The sequence below is a fragment of the Triturus cristatus genome, chromosome 6 (genome assembly GCF_964204655.1).
Source record: "Triturus cristatus chromosome 6, aTriCri1.1, whole genome shotgun sequence".
Classification (NCBI taxonomy): Eukaryota; Metazoa; Chordata; class Amphibia; order Caudata; family Salamandridae; genus Triturus; species Triturus cristatus.
This window is the reverse complement of record NC_140589.1, coordinates 1,595,485,591-1,595,505,544: the sequence shown is the minus strand read 5'-3', so window position 1 is coordinate 1,595,505,544 and position 19,954 is coordinate 1,595,485,591. Positions and strand designations below refer to the sequence as shown.

Here is a 19,954-nt window from a genome sequence, read left to right as displayed (position 1 = left end):
CAGCTGCTCACACAGGTCTGCGCCGCGGGCGCCAAGGGTACGTCCCCGCCCCAAGTGCAGCGGCTGTCCGCAGGGTCCGGCGGGGCCGCACCGCCTCCGGGGTCACCCCGACAGGAGTCCGCTAGGATAAATCGGCAGGGGGGCCAGGAGGAGCCGTCCCTCTCAGGCAGCGCCGGCCCAGGCGCCGGGAAAGAGCGGGCGCAGGCAGCGGTAAGGTCGGGTCCGGCCCCTCAGTCAGACCCGTTCAGCTCAGGCCGATCTGCCCGCCGAGTAGGGCCTCTCCACCCCCGGGGGGCGCTCGCCATCCGTCGCCCCCCCCAGCTCACCTAAGGTCCAGAACCAGCGCGGGTCCGTTCCGCAATTCCTCCGGTCCCGGGGCAGCCGCTGGCGGTCTTGCGGCCCTCGCCTGCACCACCTCCGGGATCACCCACACAGGAGTCCACCAGGATAAGTCGGCAGGGGGGCCAGGAGGAGCCGCCCCTCTCAGGCAGCACCGGACCAGGCGCCGGGAAAGAGCGGGCGCAGGCAGCGGTAAGGTCGGGTCCGGCCCCTCAGTCAGACACGTTCAGCTCGGGCCGATCTGCCCGCCGAGTAGGGCCTCTCCACCACCGGGGGGCGCTCGCCATCCGTCGCCCCCCCCAGCTCACCTAAGGTCCAGTACCAGCGCGGGTCTGGTCCGCAAGTCCTCCAGTCCCGGGGCAGCCGTTGGCGGTCTTGCGGCCCTCGCCCCTCGTGGTGCGCGGGGGCACTCGTAGCAGACACTGCCATCCAGGGAACCGGTTGGGCGCGTCCCGGCCACCGGCGCGGCCCACGGGTCGTCTAGCTCGGCTCCAGCGGCACCGAAATGGCTCAAAGTCGCTCCGGGGGCAGGGCAGCGGCTCCTCAACACTCGCCGGTCATCAGTTCAGACCTAGGACAGCCACCGCGGATGTGGTGCGGATGCGAGGGGTCTAGCATCCAGGAGCCTCACTCCATTGCGGCCATCTTGGCTAGCGCCACCTAGCGCTCTTCTATCTTTCTGCTTATCTGCATATGGCAGTCAGTCCTGGTTGGCTTTGGAGTATCTCCATAATGAGGGCTGAGACAATGAAGCTAGAATTGGAGGTATTGCCTAGATTAACTTACTGATGATCCTCTTTCCCCAAAGGATGCCTTTCTCAGAGTTACGCTCACCTTATAAATAAGAATTGTGAAGAGGAGGAGTAGGACCAGGACTAACGAAGATCCCTGGTAAGTAATCTAAGCATTAAACCTATTCAAAAGGCCCATTCAATGATTTATTACAAGTTACTTCAATTTAATTTCCTAATAGTTTGATAATTACCTATTTTAGCTACATATAGGTTCATGGTGGCATGGCAAGGATGGCATCACCCCAAGAGGAAAAACGCCCACACACACACTCTGGATAAGTAGTTAAAACCAGTCATAATTGGTGGCCTTTATGCCACTGCACCTGCTGGTGCCAAGCATGTATTGCACAGAATACCTACATCGTATTATGTTCTCTGTAATCAAAAGGGAATTCCTTCAGAATTAATAGATGTTTGGGCAATTTGACAACGGCTATTGACTGTGTAATAACCTACTTAAACATAGGTTTTGTAATAAAGTTTGATATCTGGTGATTAGATCAGTCATCCCTGCTGGACACTGTAAAGCGTGCCTTCACTAACCGTAAGCTGTTGAACTAAACCAGACATGTGACATGTGACTCAGCACTCTAAGCATTTTTAGTGAGCTGGCATGGCTATTTAACCTAGATGAATATTTGTCTCAAGTAAATTGAAATTAAAAGTGCAAAATGAGTGAACCTAAAATCCCAATCTTGAGCACTGCTGGAATTTTACATTCGTTAAGTGCACTTAGGGATGCAGACATTCAGCTTGTAGGCAGGCTTGCCTCCTTTCCAAAAGAAAAGTCCCCACAGTTTGTTCATGTTTTAAGAGTCTGAAAAGGTCCGGATGTGATACTTAAATAGAACTTCATATAAAGTCATCTGTATTAATTTGTAACTTGACGTTTCTGTTTTTTTTTTATTGAAATCCATAAAGAAAAGTTTAGCAATACATACATCTATACAATTCATTTAGCATGTTGGGTAATACACAATCGTTAAACACCACTAACAAGTTCAAAAACAGTAAATCGTAAAATCATTAAGAAAGAGACAATATATGAATTTAAGCCAACATTCAAATAATACGTTAAAAGGTGCGAGAAGATGAATCTTATAAATATGACTTTAGAGAATGCAACGCCTGATATTTTGGTACAACGTCAACTGCCAGTATTAACACAAACTAAGCAATTGATTGGACCTTAGGTACATTAAAGTATGCATAAAAATCGACAAATGTGCCATGAATAATATTTCATCCTATAACAGCCAATACGGATACATTGCATTAAAAACTAAAGTGTCTTATAGTGCACTAAAGTGCTAAGAAATAAGTGTCTATAGTGCAATCAAATCCCAGAGTATATGCAATTATATCAAAAATAGGATAGGATTCAAACATACTGAAAATACCTCCTGAAATATAGGCTCGATTTTAATCAAAATAAGCTGCCCAAACATTCTCAAACTTCTTAAACCCCCCAATTCGCAGTGCATACACTCGTTCACTTTTTTTTACCTGCTTCATTTTCCGAACCCATTCACCTTTGGTTGGTATAATATCCAATCGCTATCTCTGAAGCAGGAGTGATCTAGCAACTTCCATTGCTATATATAATAATTTGATCACCTTGTCAGAAAAATGTTAAGCAGGGTCATAACCTAACACTTTCAGCCGAATATTTGAATATATTGTGATTGAGCATTCAGTTTCCAAATAGCAAAAAATATCGTTCCAGACCCCTGAATCGAGGGGCACTGTGATATGATGTGTGTCCAATTGGCTGAAGGATAGTTAAAACAATGAAAGCTCTGCCTAGATTGATTGGGATAAACCTTAGATAGAAAAAGTGGGGTTCTATAAAGCAGCCATTTGCTAAAGAATAGTATCCTATGTCAGTTAGCCCCCCTTAGTGTACTAAAGTTAAGTTTATTTAATACTGACCACATACTCGCTGTGATTTCCAACTCCTCATGTTTTCCCCATTTAGTTATTGCTTTCTCTGCAAGATATATACCCTTGATAGAGGCTAAACGCTGTTTCCATTCCCCGGGTTTCTTAACTATAGTTTCATCTAGTAATTCATGTACTAAATTTTTACTTTCAATAATCTGTACCAAATCGAGGTTACTCAAAAATGTACTAACAATATTATGTGACCCAAGGAGAAAGAAGTAATTCGGAATTAATTCATACATTTTAGCTATATTCAGCCATCTATCATTCCTTAAGAAATCAGAGATGTTTCCAAAGCCAGCCTTGGTCCATTTTTGTGTAATTACAATCGAATCTCTAATCCCAGATAGTGAAATGAGATTGGATAACGGAGTTGAGGAGTTGATTACTTGGATTGAATATCTTCTATAAAAAGCCTGACGTTTATAAAAAAAACACTGCCTACACTTATAACGTACTAGTTTAGGAGATTTTACGATTTTTAGTGGGCAGCGTATCTGATTCTCTTTACAGATTAACTTCATGAAATAGTTAATAAATAGACCAGTTTGTGGTTCCGGCTTAAGCCTTCACATATATTGGGCAAAATATGCAAAGTAATAATCCCTAAGGTTATGGATAGCTAATCCGACATTTTCCAGTTCCTCATATAAAGTGCTGAGTGCACTTCGGGGGACTTGCTTAACCCAGAGAAAAGATGTAAACATGGACTCTAATTTAGAAAAGAAAGAAGCCGTTAATATATATAAAGCAGAAGAAAGATTGTTAGATTGATTACAGTTTTTCTTCTGTCTTTTCAGTTTAAATTACGCCCCCTCCTGCGATCGAAAGCAGCAAGTTCAGGCTCGGCTAGCAGAAACGAAAAGTACTTTTCCCGGACTACCATCAGCGCATTATAGTGTGCCCCTGACAGCACTGCCTTAGCTTACAGCGCGAGAGCCGAAGCCTGCGGGAACACAGCGTGATCGGAGCATGCCACGGCACGCTACCAGTTGCCTTGGCGCTATCAGTGACAGCTAAACCACAACACAGATATGCGTGACACAGCATTTCAGTACGGTAATGCGGAGTACCACACTGAAATGCGTTAGTCTAACCCATGATGCGTGATTCTTAGGCAGCTCCTGTCACAACCGGAGGGGGTGGCCCCGGGGGAGGACACTGCTGCGCTGTAGGAGCCGCGTTAGGCGATGGAGCATTGTTCCTTGACTGGGACTCCGCGCTGGTGGGTGCGACTGGCTGGCTGGCGAAGATAGTGCAAGCCGCGGATAGGATATCAGTGCCTAACCCCCCCCTTTTTGAGTGGTGGGGGCCAGGGAGGGTGGAGCCTGACGGGAGAGGGGTTAGCGAAGTGGGGGCCGGCTAGACTAGAAGACACAAGCTGCTGTTGTACATTGTTTTAGTTGTTAGATTGTTGGAAGGGCGGCTGCCCAGCTACAGAATGGGGAGTTTAGCACTGTTTGTATAATTATTCGGGGATGCACTGAGAATAGCGATTTACTTATGACCCGACAGGTTATACCTTGGGACACAGCCGGTTACGGCACACCTAATGTAACGCACCATGTTTGTATCAGTTATACATTGATGCCTGACTACAAGATTTATGTAACAATGCTATTTGATGAAGTATGATGTATTGTGTGGTTTTACCTGCAACGAAAACTCTAATAAACAGATTTCTAAATAAATAAATGATGCGTGATTCTTGGCAGAACTGCACCCCCCCTCTCCAATTGGACGGGGTCCCATCGGCTCCACTTCATTGTTAGTGCTGCCCGGTGACAGAGAGGGAACTCCCTACACATAACCATCGGGAGACAGCCCCGAGGTTCTTGAACATCACAGGGCCCTATTGAGGTAGCGACTGTAGGGATAGCTGGCCCGCACAGACACCTTATGGGACATCAAATGCCCATGAGATATTCATCGTTGCGACACCCTCTGGCTTTTCCTGCGTCGCCTACATGAGGCGGAGACTTTCCAGAAGGCACAGCAAGCACAGCTTACCTTGTAAGATCCAGGCTTTGCCTGGCAGATGACGGTGTTAAATCACCTCAGATAGTTCCAGAATGCACTTCACGGCGAGCCCTGCATTCACTCACAATTACGCTCAACGGGGCGCTTAACTGTGGAACTCAGCCTCCTGAATCTGCGTCCAGCCACCCAGCATGCTGCCTGACATTCTGCGAACTAGTTGGGGGCTACCCCCTCTCCCCCCTCCTATATGTATGATCTGCACTCGTGATGCATTCAGTCAGGACAGCCAGATGTGAAGGCCTCGACTGGGGACACCACTGTCACGCCGCCACATATGCATTGGCATCTACAATGGGGAAGTCAGATGCCCCACCAGCCAAACTTCACTTTGAGTCCAAGAGGGCTGACATAGCTGTCTGCGGAGAAGAGCAAGGGATTGATCAGATGAATGGTACTAATCAGCTGCCTTTGACATGTGATGATAGCTGTGGTCACTGTGGCACGTAAGTAGTACTTTTGCTATCTGTGACATATGAGTGATACTTGTACTATAAGCACTGAGTGTGGAATAAGTCTTCATCTGAGCAAGTGGTGGCTGTGCTGTTGGCACCAGTTAGACATGTGGGCTATTGCACCTGTCTCTGGGTAAATGTCAGTCTGTACCCTGCCCTTATGTTGATGTGTTCTTGTAATTCTGCTCAGGAAACAGCAGGGATAAACTGACCTCTCTGATTCCATTCTCTCATTGATACATTTACCTGCATGCACAGGCAAGCCTTTCTACTCTCTCTTCCTAAATAATGCATTCATCTGTAGAGCCTAAAGTTCTAGAGAGAGTTGAATGGTGTGTGAGCTATTTATCTTAAGAGTTTTGGCTTGTGAGAGGAAAGGAACACAAAAGATTGAGATACAAGATACAAGAGAAGAACCTGGTATTCTCTGATCCCAGGGCACCAGGGCACCAGTGCCTAGGTTGCGAGAGCTCCAGTTGTGATCACAGGTTGCCAGTGTGATTGCTCCAGTCAGTCAGCAGTTGTCTAGGCGCATCCAGGTCTGTGTACTACTAAGGTTCTGAACCTTTTGAAATGCGTAAGGGATCTGATGAAGGGCTTTATTCCCGGATGTCTGTGAGTAGATCGATACCAGTAGTAGCTAGCTACTAGTCTCCAATGATTGAGCCGTGGACATACTGAAACACACATGCGTAAATGCACACATAACTTACTTCGTATCCAAACTTCTTTTAAGTGGCTATTTTTCTCCAGACCTTGGTTCTGCCATGCCTACATTCGGGTCTGGGAGGCAGCTGAAGATGTGTTACAGTGTTGTGTGTTACAAAGCCTTGCCGTTCCATACTAGACACATTATTATGATTTTACTGTTTTTGCGGACTTTTAACACTGTTGGTTACCATGAAAGTAATCTGAAAACAAAATCGCAGAAAAATGTAATGTTTCTTGTTTCTTCTGATTATTCACGGAGTGCCGCAGCGCCGGATCGGTTGGTCCCGGGCCTTGGATAGGGTTGAACATGTTCCCATGGCCCCTAAAGCTGTGTTTAAGGATTGTGATGATAATGTGTCGCCCCTCCCTGTATTTTAGCTTTGGGCCCCCTGGGCAGGCTGTGCACCATGTGTGTGCTGAGGCTGCTCTGAAGGAGAAATGCACTATTACAAGCTGGCTTTGGGTCCCAAGAGCACACGTCTTTTGATTCCCAGGGAGTTGGTTGCTGCTGCTTAGAAGTAATGGCAGGGCGCGACCCCTGGTTGTTGTCTTTGGGCCACAAGAGCGGGCTTTGTATCTGGTCTGTGTTGGCAAGGTTGTGGAGCTGACTGACCCCTTTGTGCTGAGTTTAGTTCTAAGGGCACACAGGTAGTCATGCCCTGTGAATAATTAATTTGCTGTTTTTGAAAGATAAAGAATCACAGGCTTCGACACTGTTAAGTTGGTTTTGGGTCCCCAGAGCACATCACGTTTGTGCACGTCCCCACTGGTTTAATGGGGGGACCATGATGTTTGGTCATTTAATGTCAGCTGTAGATGACGGATCCCCGAACAGTGTCATCATGTATGTGCATGTTTGCATTGTGCTGAGGTGATTACCAGGTAATCATTCACGCAGCTCTCTGATGGATGTCACATGCGGTTTTTCTCAGCCCCCAGCTAGATAATGCAGTCTTTGTGTTCTCCTTTGTACTGCTGGTCAACGGTGTATTCAACTGTGTAGCCTTGGACCGTGTCATGTATGTGCATGTAACTTGCATGATTGAGGTAACTATTAGCGGCTATACTACGTGTCTCTTGGACCTCTTTCAAGTGCTCGCCGTCCTCTTTCCCCAGCACCGCCCCCCCCCCCCTCCCCAGGGGCGGCAATCTGAGGGATAGCCCCGGGCGCCACAAGCTCTAGCTACGCCACTGCCTTGGCTAGGAACGGGAGGTTTGAGGTAGGTCTGAGTTTGTTGAGATCGTTAGGGTCAGCCCTGGGATTTTTGGGAATGGGTGTGATTTGTCCTCATTGGAGAGATATCGGAACACAGCCCGTGGTGGGAGATGTGTTGATGATTTGGGTCCAAAAAGGGGCGATGATGTGGTTGAGGTTTTTCACTATTGTGAATGGGAGGGGGTCATTTATGTGGGTCGAAGGCTTTAGATTCCTGATTATATTGAAACTTCCTTTTCGGACAGGGGATTGAAGTCAGACCAGTTGGCGTTGTTTTTCAGTTTAGAGTGATTTATGTATCTGTTAGTACCTTTAGGGGTCAATTGGTCCGCGATGGGAACAGACAGAGGGGCTGTCGTGACGGGTGGTGAGTCAGAGAGGGAGGTAAGGACAGAGGACAGAGAGGAGACTTGCAAGAAGGATTGCTCAATTTTGGCAACTTTGTCAGAGAAAAAGCAAGCAATTTCTTCACATTGTTTATTTGGGGCGTTTAAAGTAAGGGGGGTCAGCCGTGGTTTGTCTTTTCACGATGTTAAAGAGTTCCCAGAGCAGCGGCTTCAAGATCAGATAGGGTGCAGAGAGCACGGTGGGGTCTGTGGGACAGACGGATTAGAGGAGTGAAGAGCCAGGGGGAGTGTTTGGAGGCTATGGTAGGGGAGCCGGTGTGAGGAGGTAGTTTATAACACTCTGGGTGTAGTTTATGGATAGATTCGCCTGTCTGGAGATGTCACGTCTAAGGTGAGTTATGTCATTAGCCAGTGAGTCAAGTTTCTGTTCCATACGGGACAAGATCTGTGAGAGTGTGTTATTGACACTTCCAGCAATGTGTGCAGGAGGCTTCGCGACAAGACCTCGGGGACTAGGGGCAGAGCATGTTTGGATATGGGAGGGGTCCTTATTATGGGGACTAGGCTTGAGGATAGCTAGAGTGAGGTGCACGGGGACAAAAGTAGAGTCGGGGGTTGCATCTGCAGAGGGTTCAGGAGAGGTTGGTCTAGCGATGAGGCCCGAACAGCTAGGTTTGCTGAGTCTAACGTTGCGATTTGCTACCAGGAGATTGGTGGTTTGGGTGGACAAAGGTGAGCCGTTTTTGTGATGAGTGAGTTTATGGAGAAAGTAAGGTACTTGGATCCGAGGGTGGCTTTGGGCTGTATGGTGGATTTGAAGAGAGAAGAAGGCAGGTCGGTTTGGGTGAGCTTGTCAGAGGTCGGGGGGGATGAAGGCAAAAGAACCAGACCACGCTGAGGAGTGAGAGGTTTGAAAATGACCGAAAGTGTTGATCAAATAGGGAGAGGTGAAGGTCGGTCGCTTGTATAAGAATGATTCCTGTCTTAAAAAAGGAGATATCAAACTTACCTCTAAAAGATGAGGAGGGGGACAATGTCAGTTTAGTTCCATAGGGTATCTTGATAGTCTTTGACACTTGTAGTAGGAGCAGGAAGGTGTTTTTCCATTTTGCCGGTCGTTTGGAACAAAAGACAAAGTTCGTTTTTGTGGTGCCGTTGGACAGATTGTGGTAGGTATCAGCAATTAGAGTTTCTGGGTGTTGTTTCAGAAATTTGTGTTTGAGGTTCTTTTTTGCATTTTTTGAGCTATTAGAAGGGTAATCGATAGACAATGTAGGACCATATCTGACCAGAGCAGTGTTGAGAGGTTTGAGGGGTAGCATTGAGATCGACATGTTTGTAACTGGTTTACAGCTGAAATAGTACTACATGAAATGTACAACTAGGATACACCAGCTAGGATGCTCACCTAGGAGCCCTAAACTCCTAGTACTGAGCAGACATAAGTTAAAGAGAGAAATGGTGGGCAGATCTGCGGGGATGGACTTTGTTAATATCATCCATATCTGATTGTCATTGTGAGATGTCAAGAAGCAGTCTTACTATGTAGCTAGTTGTGCAGTGGTGGCCCCCCATTCAGGCAGAGGAGCGTTGCCCCACTTGCTGCCAGTTCAGCAAAACTGAAAAATAAAACGGTAATAAAATTAATTACCCTTTTATTTTTCATTGCTCCCAGCCTGAGGAGTGTTCGGGGGCAGGGCTGCTGCTGACTGGCAGCAGACGAGTTGTGCTACCGCCACCAGTTCACACTGCGCAAGTCACTTTGGCCGGCCGTCTTGTGACGGCCAGCCTGACTTGCACAGTGTGTATCTCTCCACCTAGCTGTCTCGAACAGCTTAGTGGAAAACTAGCACAGGCCTCCTGTACCTGCTGGAGCGTCAAGGCAGTCCACTCCAGCCAATCCTGGCGCTGCTGTCATGCTACTCATCTGCAGCATGAGAGCAGCATCAGGATCTGCAGAATTTGCTCCATGAGGTGCCTTTGAGCCTACTCTAGAAGAAAATGCAGAGCGAAATGCGGGTAAGTACATTTTTTTAAGTATCTCTCTCTGTCTGTCCCCCCGACACCCCTCCAGTGTTGAGGATCATGGCCTGCCGCTGTAGTTGTGGACTTAGTGGTGGACTAAATTAAAGTCCTCTGTTGGCCAGTGGCATGTGGAATGATTTCTTCAGTTAATTCACACCTGTTCAGTTCGTAATGGTTGGTTTATTTGTATAGCCTGGTATAGTAATGGGTGATGGACATGGCCCGTAATAGTTTTGCCTTACGTTAGTGTAAACATTGTCAAGCAGTGAAATACAACTATTATACAGCATGTATGTACTACAATTGACTGCCCAACTGCTGAGTGTTATGTTAAAAGTGTTAATGTAGGTTATAGTTATATTGTATTATAGAAACAATTTTTCTGGTGCATATTCTCTCTACATGCAGACTTCTCATCCGTAAACTAATCCCAGGTGTCAGACTGGATCAGACAACCCCACAGCTCTCACATCGCTGGTAGGGGGTGCCAGCTCCGCATCGTACGTAGCCATATGTGTAGATTCCTAAACATTTTATGGAACCTCCCATCATCCCATGATAGAGAGAACATACTTTGTGTGTAGTACCTCTATCACTTAAAAAATGTTTCATTTCTTTACACATGCATTGGACCCCATAGTCGGTCAGAATTGAATTAGGAAGCCCTTCCCAAATAGACATCTCATTGAAAAGCTTAGTTACTCTCTTGATGTCTAATTCATTCATGATTGTTAACTCAGATTATTTGGACTATGTCTATTAAAACCAAAAGATTCTTTCTCTGACTCACATTTTGTAATGGTCACACTATGTCCATAGCTACTTCTACCCTTGGCTTTTAAGGTAATCTTCGATTTGCCGTAGGTTTTTATTCACATTATCACTTTGACAGCATTCCATGCACTCCCTTACTTTCCTTTCAATTTGTTTGTCTGTCTCAGGCCACCAATAATCCATTAGAAGTCTTTCCTTTGTCCTACATATTTCTTTGTGTCTTTTATGTGCCATATCAATCCATTTTTTCTAAAAGTCTCTGGAGTTATTAATCTAGTTATCTTAGAAATCAATCCTTGCTTTTCAGATAGCTCTCTTCTTACATTCCATATAGAAGTGATCCTTAACTACACAATCTCCTGTACAACCAACCATCATTTATATATTTCACAACTAGTCGAAGTATACAGTGCTTTCTTTCCCTTTTCCATGTTTACATATCCATGGCTCCTAACCCAATAAAACATGCCCTCAGATCTTCTTTGCCACAGCCATCCACATGCTTCTCTTTATCCTTCTTCTCATTCACCAACCTTAAACAGCGATCTGCCACTACACTGCACCTTCCAGGTACATACCCAATCTCAAAATCATATTCTTTTAATGCTATCACCGACTTACTTATCCTACTCAACACATTATCTAATCTTTTCTTTAGAAAAACTTCTCTCAAGAGTTTGTGCTTTTTTATTGTAAATTTCTTACCTCGTTTAAACTTAAAAAGTGAAAAACGTTTTTATTTTACTCCAATTTAAACAAATAACTTTGTAAAACAGTTGCTCTTAGCCAAAATTGTCAATGTTAAAAGATCATTCATAAAATTAGAATAGAATCAGACGTAACCCTCCAAGCCTGAGGTAACAGATCCAGACTCCTTTTACGTACACTTTTTACTCCTTAAAAATCCATTTAAGTTGAATCTCTTTTCTTTTTGTGTATCACCTCTTCACAAATGGGTTGAATTAAGATGACTTCTATATGAGTTGCTTATGTTTTTAGAGACAAAAGGCAAACACTACTGCACTGTTTCCTCAGTGTGCACGCAGCTCTCCTGACCTCTTATGAGTGTGTATACGCAAACATCAAGCTGAGAGTCATTGTATTGTAGGAATACTACAGCATACATGCCGGCATTTTAGAACAGGAAAGTGGAAAAATGTTGAAAGCAAATCAGTGGAAGGTTTCCTCCATTGACTTCGGTTGAACCAGAGGCAATTTCAGGCGGGAGACCCCTAAAATTAGAAGTAAGAGTGGAAGCTTATAACACTCTAATAATGGCCAGCACTCTTGAAGAGAATTATTTTCAAAACTCTCACGATACTGGCCTTGATATTGTGATTTCATTAGAATATTGGGTCAGACATTTAACTCAGATTTACTCTGCCCTCACTGAGGGTTCCTTCTCCATGAAGACAGAGGCTAACTCTTCCACAGTGCCTACAACCCCCTTCTTAGATAGAGCTTAATGGTTTCATAGATGCTATTAACAGATGCCCAGGAGGGAAAGCCCTGGGGCCGGATGGGATAGCTGCAAACCTCTTTGTAGTACCCTCTTCTGTTAAATGTTTTGAAGGCTGTGTAAATGTTTTGAAGGCTGTGTTAAGTAGTGCCCCCCCCCCCTAAAGTTTAGCCACACGTGACAATTGTACCCATTTTCAAGTAAGGATTTAGCAGGAACCCACAATGCTATCGCCCGATATCGTTAATTAATTCTACCGCTAAAATAATGGGTAGGATTTTGTTAGAGCAATTGCAAACTTGAGCTAATGAGAAAAACATCCCCTATGAGTTGCAGTTTGGCCTCCGCACTGGTCTCAGGACAATTGAGCAATGTCTCAACTTATATCTCTTGATAATAAAATACAGTGGCTAAGGAAGCAAGATAAGCTTAGCTTTCATGGACCTGAGTTCAGAGTTCAATTCGGTTAATGAATCCAAACTTTGGGCCATAATGACCGAAGTTGGGGTTGGGACAAGTATTGTCAATTTTCTGAGGGAATTCCAGTCAGAAGTGATGGCTAGTGTGAGGTACGGCCCTGGTGGTCAGCATAGTAACAATAGCCACTGCAGCCCCCGCAGAGGGTCCCCTCCATGCACTTTGCAGGGGGAACCACACAAGTTTCGTTACGCCACTGCCTGGTGGGGAGACAACAGAAGCCAATGGACAGCAGACAACAGAAGCCTTTAAGCTAGTCAGAGGTGTACATCAGGCCCCTTATCCACATATGTTAATGGTCTTGAGAAACACTTTTTACATCTTAGTGTTGACTGCCCACAGATAGGAGACTGCAGTGTTCCAGCATTGATTCATGCTGATGACACAGTTATGTTAGCTAGAACTGCAATCGGTTTACAGAGGATGCTAGATCTCATCTGCATTTTCATGGCTAACTTAGACCTCAGGATTAATCACGCAAAAACACATATAATGGTCTATGGTTTCCGGAAAAAGAAAGCTACTGCTTTCATTGTTAACAAAATGAAAAGTAGTACAGTTCCACCATATCTGTAATTTAGAATCTTGTTTAATTATAAACTTACTTGGGGTACTCGGAACACAAGTAGAGCTGCAGCCCTTGCAAGAAGCACGGAGGCGGTCTTCAGTTTTCCATCCAGATTAGGTAGTAAACCTATCAAAGAACTTCTGACAATTTATAAGGCAAAATATTGCTTTACTGCTATGCACAGAGCAGGCATATGGGAAGTTATTGATCATCCTGGTTTACTAAGGGTTGAGAACGGCTTCATTAAAAGACTGCTGGTTGTACCGAAAACTACTAGTACTTTTATCTGCCATTCAGAAGTAGGGTTGGGCTATGTAAACAATCTTGTTAAGTTACAATCACTTTTTTTATGACTGAAGTTATGGACCAAGAATCAAACTTCTTTCAATCCCTTCGATATCGTCAGTGTTTCATTTGTAGTCAAATAAGTGCCAGGACACAAGTCAGGAGGTCACCGCAGCTTGCCCCTTCCAGTGCTGCCATTGACAGTATTGACACAGCACATACCCATCACAGTCCTACAAATGTGACCATTCAAACTATTCCAGGCACTCAAAGCTATAAGAATGGCTTGGGCAGCAGGTATTTGTTATTTATTTTTAAATTCTTTTTATTAAACATGAAAACAAGCTTCAGATAATTATCATATATGTGTTTACAGTACAGGATAAACATTTGTTACAGGTAACCCAAAACATGGCACATATCTATATAAATTAATAGTTGTTACCATCCGTACACTCGAGGGGTATAGAAACATCCCATCCTCCTGGCAGTTTCTGGAACACTCCTTATGGCACTGCCCGTTGGCCTCTATACTTTGCCCATGCCCCCCATATCTTTTCTCCTTTACGTGGGCAGCCCCAACTCTGATATATCACTTGCTCTGCCCCCTGGCACCAATAGACAGGCTTTCAATGTGGGGGCCGTCACTGCCCCCATGCCTGGGCAATGTTCCTCTTGGCCACCCCCCCTGCTAAGGCCAGCCAGGTCTTGGCCCCTTATGGCCACGTTGTCTTTCCCGTTACTCCCAGAATATGCCATCTCGGCTCTAGCGGAACACTCTCTTCCACCACCGCCGTCATTACTTGGGCGATACCTTCCCAGTACTTTTGAATTATGGGGCAAGACCACAATATGTGAAAGAAGGACCCTTTCTCACCACATCCCCTAACGCACTCATCAGTCATACAATTACCCATTCGGACTTGAACCATTCCTGATGCTTAGGATCTATGGAGAATACGGAGCTGGACAAGCCTAAAGCATGCCCTAATAGCTATTTCTCTGGGGCTCTATAAGGCTTCGGCCCTGTCATCGTCCTCGAGTAGGCCCACATCCGATTCCCAGGCCTCTCGCAGAGGGCCCATACAGTTTGGGGAGTTGTTCACACGTTTTTTATATGTGAGAGATATATTGCTTTGTCAATCATAGGGTCAAGGAGGAGAAGGTCCTCAAGTGGTGAATACTCCAGTATCGGAGTCCCATCCTTCAGGTGACAATGAAGCTCATGGTGCAGCTGACGGTATCAAAGGTATTCCCCCCTCCCCATTTGGAGCCCCTCCCGCAAGATGTTAAAGTCTATCATTTTTCCTCCCTTCCAGACATCCCCCAATAGGTCAATCCCAATCAGGCTCCATTTCCGTAAGCCCTTTAATCGTTTCAGTTCTCCCAGATAATCTCCCTCCCATAGAGGGGTCTTCTCCGTGAATTTAGCCTCCCATCCTGTCATTTTGTTTGCCTTATGCCACACTTCAATGACTGTTGAAGTATGTGCCGGGAGGAGTGAACTGCCTCTCCCTCTCCGATACAGCTCTGTCAAGTAGTTTCCGTTGCTCACTACTAGTTGGTCCACTCTATACGCCGGCCCCTCGAGCGGTGAGAAAACCTGTTAATATTGACGAGTTGGGAGGCCCAATAATATATTCTAAGATCAGGAATGGCCAGTCCCCCGTCATCTACTCCTCTCTGGAGTTTCCTAAGCGCAATCCTGAGGCTGCCACCCCCCACAACATGGACGCTGTTCGGACTCAACAGAACGGAAGAATGTCTCCTGTAACCAATACAGGGTATTCTGAACCATATACAGTAAACGTGGGAGGGCCATCAGCTTCAAAAGAACCGCTCTGCCAGCAAGGGAGACAGGTAGCCGTCTGCAGTGAGTAATGTCATCTCTCAGGCGATCTAATTGTGACTGCACATTTAGCCGCAGGAACTCCTCCTCCGATTTTGTTATCCATATGCCCAGATATTTAAACGTCTCTTTTCGCACCAGCTCCGAGCATACCAACGTCAGGGGTGGGAGCTCTCCTGTCAATGAAAACACTAGGGATTTATCCCAATTGACACAGTATCCCGAATACGTGCCAAACGACTGTATTATATGAATAATCCGGTGGAACACTTGTTGTGGTCTGTGGGCATACAACAGAATATCGTCTGCATATAAAGATTTACGCCCTTCCCAGCCTCCTCCGAGATCAATGCCTCTTACCAGTGGGCCCCCCTGTATCCAGACCGCTAATGGTTCCAAGGTATTAGTTAATTTCAATGTTTATTGAATTAAGAAACTATTGTTGTTGTGCTCATCCCTGAATTAGGCAAACCGCGCAACCATGGAGCAGACTGTTTTAAGCGCTGGTGTTGACAATTAGGTGCGGCTGCTGAAAACCAGACACCACCGGCTCAAATTAAACACTGTAAGGTATATTCATACTGCCTGTAATAGTCTCAGTTTACCTGGTCTCATTGAAAACCTGACTACTTATTCTGTTAGCTTTTCCAAACCATTAAGGGAAATGTTTTTGACTAAATGCACAAATGAAAGACTGTCTATAGACTCTGAGAAGTTCACTGTTTCAACCCATGTTTTGATTTACACTAGTTCTGGTATTGAGCCCTATTTATTTTGGGTCTCTAATTTGGATCATAGATTTCTGCTGATCAGTTTGAGGTTGAATATTGTACATTTCCTTGTGGCCTCCCCTGTGCAAGGCACATACTTAAAATATTTACCTGTTTGTCCTTAGCATTGCCATTCTGCACAAAGCACGTTGTATTTTATGCTATTCTGTGAGTTTTATTTTATACTGAGTAAGATGTTCATTTTACCTTCTTTAATAAAAGCTACTTTTAGGCAATATGGACTGCTATGGTGTTTTTGCAATCACTGTCAACACCTAGTTTATGTGTTTCAGTTGCCACTTTTATACAACGTGCCATACGCTTGAGATCAGACAATGTATCATGAATTCTTTCTTCATTTGAAATTTGTGATGATAAAGTGTTTATTTTTATTTTTTCTCATTTTTATTCTTTTAGCTATGTTTGTAGATGCTAAAATTACAATAATATGTATGATTGTATTTTATTGTATCTTTTATGGTCACTTGATGCCCGAACAAAGAAATTTGACTGACTGACTGACTTTAGTACTTGAAGTTCCAATTTACCTCAGGAGTACACTTCTAAAGCCTCCAGGACCTCAGGAAAGCACTTAGAGACTAACAGGGTGGCAGGTAAAGGCCTCTTGTAGCGTGTTACGTCTCCGTAGCTTTAACAGGAGGTCATCCTTACAATCCTTGGAGTTCACTTCATTGTCTTGGGTAGAAGAGGGAGAGCAGGTCTAATCTTCAGGGCTCTTCTTAGGTCACAGACAACAGGACAGTCCTTCTTCTGTTCTTCGCAGGTCCACAGAGTGTTTTGAAGTGAGTGCCTGGAGGTGCCACATTTATGCCTGGCATAAGCTAGTGAGTAGGAATGACTCCTGGGGATGCCCTAACCAATAGGGTAAAGGTTCCCGGGACTAAGACTACCCACTTTAGAGATTTTCAAAATAGCATAAGTCTTCAGCCACACTAATCTTTGACTCTGAGAGCTAGGGGTGTGTGGGGAGTGTACTATGGTACTTCTAATGTCCTCCAATATCAAACACCAACATTTAGTTTGAGGCAGTGCTTGTATCCCCAAGAAACTCAGAGAAAGAGAAGTCTGGTAGAGCAAAAACTGCACTTTCAGCAGCCAGATAGTGAATATACAAAAGTTATTTTGGTATCCTACAACCTCCCCCCCTTCTTTGGATTGCGCCCTAAGTGTTATATGTAAATCTGCAGCAGACCTGTCACTATAATGTCAACAACTGGCCCACTCTGTTTGGAGCCTGCTGGCTAGATAAAAGATGGGGATGTCTGGGTGTTAGCCACAGCTGCCTGTGACGGAAGAGGTCTCTTTTAAAGTTAGTCACATCATAGTCACTGTCCCCAAATCATCCTCCCAAAGGAAGGTAAACACCACTCCACACCCAAGACCCTTTGTCCATTGTTTGAGAGCAATACATATACATTGCAGGGGAGCCATTAGGGATCAGGTGACACTGGACGCTGGCAGCGAAACAAAGGTTTGGGTGGAAAATGACAACTTTCTAAAAGTGTAATTTCCAAAATAATAATACTAAATATTACTTTACCAGTACATTGGATTGTAAACTATTATTTATATGAACCTTTGAACTATTTCTCTAGCTGCTCCGAAACTGAATTTGTCCTTTATTAAATTTAATATGGTAAACTAGTGTTATCCTATGGGAGGTCAGCCTTACCATAGTGAAAAACAACTCTGGAGATGTTTCGCTGCCAGGACATGTAAAAAATTCAATATACATGTCCTACTACAGAGTTCTATGACCAACAAAAAACGGGTTTGGCAACAAACTGCAAAAATCGGGGATGACCCTGTGAAAAGCGCAAATTTCCAATACCACCAGCCTGGATTTGTATAATGAGACTAAAGTGTTCTTCCTTCTTATGGGAAAATGTTTATGACCAATGAATGCACCCTTCCCCAACAGACATACCCTAGCGGGATCTGTGGCACCTAATGTTCAGTTTGAGAGGTCCCCAGGAACTAAAACCCCCTCAAACGGTTGCCAAAAACAAAAGTCATCACTGGGGTTCTTGGGGGAAAAATTGTGAGGACTCCTGCAGCCCAGCTACGGGGAACTTACAGCACACTCTTGACATGGTGTACAGGCATGGTATCTACATGCTATCCAGAGAGTCCAGTTCATCTGATTGTTGAGCTTTAGCAAATGTTTATCCACTTTCCTGTGGAAGATTCTGGCTATATACTTGACAGTAAAGTAAAGCATCTGCAAGAAGCTGCTGGCTGTCAGCTGTTGCCATCTGATCTCAGTGAGCTGGGACAGGATATCACCAACCACATGGATTGAGGGATCAGCTGCACAATGAAGTGCTTATAGAATCCTTGTACAGAGTCTTCTTCAGCTAGTCAAAGCCCTGCTAACATTCTGAATTCAAGTTCACGTTCTTGGACTGTTGCTTGAGCATCATTGCAGTCATGGCCAAAAATATGGAACCACAGTTCTCCACTAAGGGTTTGTTGTGATATCCAACAATCCTTACGGTATGTGCATCTGGGGATTGGGGTCTCCAAATCTATGACAGCCTGGATGTTGACTTTTAAAGGTTTCACCTGTTCTACTCCCACTTGGTGACCAAGACAGACCACTGGACTCCCAGATAATAAACAAGTTTATCTGGTGTGGGAAAAGAAGCTTCAAAGTATTTTAAAATGTCCTTTTTTGGGTACGTTTATTCACAAAGTCTGGCATTGTCTTTCCCTCGACCGCTTCTGGAGGGGGGTGTTTACCTGTCTCTCGGAGGTCCTGGGGTGGGAACTCCCCCGCGCACCGCAGCTGGCCCTGCTCCATGTTATGGAGGGAATAGGAGGCAATATTTACAAGCGGCACCTTATGCAATCGGGTTTTACTCTGGCGAAAAGGAACATCGCCAAGGCATGGAAGGCGCAGAGAGTCCCCTCGGTGGCCGCATGGAAGAACGGGCTGGACTTTTGTATGGGGCTGGAACAACCTATATTTGTCGCTAGGGGGTGCCCACCCAAACACTACAAGATTTGAAAACGGTTGGCGGACTACCGGGGCCTGTTGTTGGAACCGCCATCAGCAGCAGAGGCTCACCCTCTGGGATAACTCATATGTGCATATTCGGACTGTGGCGGTGCTATGTGGGGGGGGCCGGAGGGGTACACCCTACCTGCAATATCTACAAGCTGTAGACAGGAATATGCGGACTTTGTGCGATCAGGGGGGAGGGACGAGGGTGGGAGGGAGTTGGGGCACTTTCTTTTTTGTTGTTTATGTATTTTTTAGATTTAATTGAAAAAAAAAAGTCAAAGCCATTATTTTTGTATGGTTTGATTGTGCAGATGTCTCTGGTGTGCAGAGCCCTGCAATACATGTTCATCTTGACAAATAAAATTTGTTTTCAAAAAAGTAAATGTCCTTTTTTGTAGGTATTTCATATTCATGTTGGACAGTGGGATGATAAGGTTCACATCTAACATCTGCAATTTGAATTTCAATATATTGTACTTAACTAATATTTATTTGACTTCACAGGTCCAGATCAACCTCACAGCTTATCTTGTAAATTAGAACTTGGATCCGACCAGGAGATACCATCAAACTGGTATCCATTTGCAACAATTCAGTTTGTTATGCCAGACACCTCTGCATCTGGGACTGAAGTGAAATCACTGGGCACTGAGAGTGACATTCAACCCCAAAAGCAAGTCATTCAAAAAACAAGCTACAACTTACAGGTGTGTTTTCTTATATTTAACAGCATCAGTTTCATGTTTTTATTATTTAAATGTCTGTAATCTTCGTGAACATAGAGCTTTGCTCTTGGCCGTGGTACAATTACATTATCTGGCAGCTGGTAACCCTGTAGTTTTCAGCTGTGGCCTAGAGACAGCTTTAGCTATATCT

The 19,954-nt window shown here is 44.9% G+C and overlaps 1 protein-coding gene across 1 annotated transcript in view; it reads left to right on the top strand.

The window, feature by feature from the left end:
* The window catches only part of STON1 (stonin 1), a 189,244-nt gene that overhangs the window by 126,340 nt on the left and 42,950 nt on the right, over nt 1-19,954 (top strand). Inside the window, exon 3 of the mRNA XM_085612731.1 lies at nt 19,583-19,785. Coding sequence (XP_085468857.1) covers nt 19,583-19,785 — 203 coding nt within the window. The remainder of the gene's footprint in view (nt 1-19,582; nt 19,786-19,954) is intronic.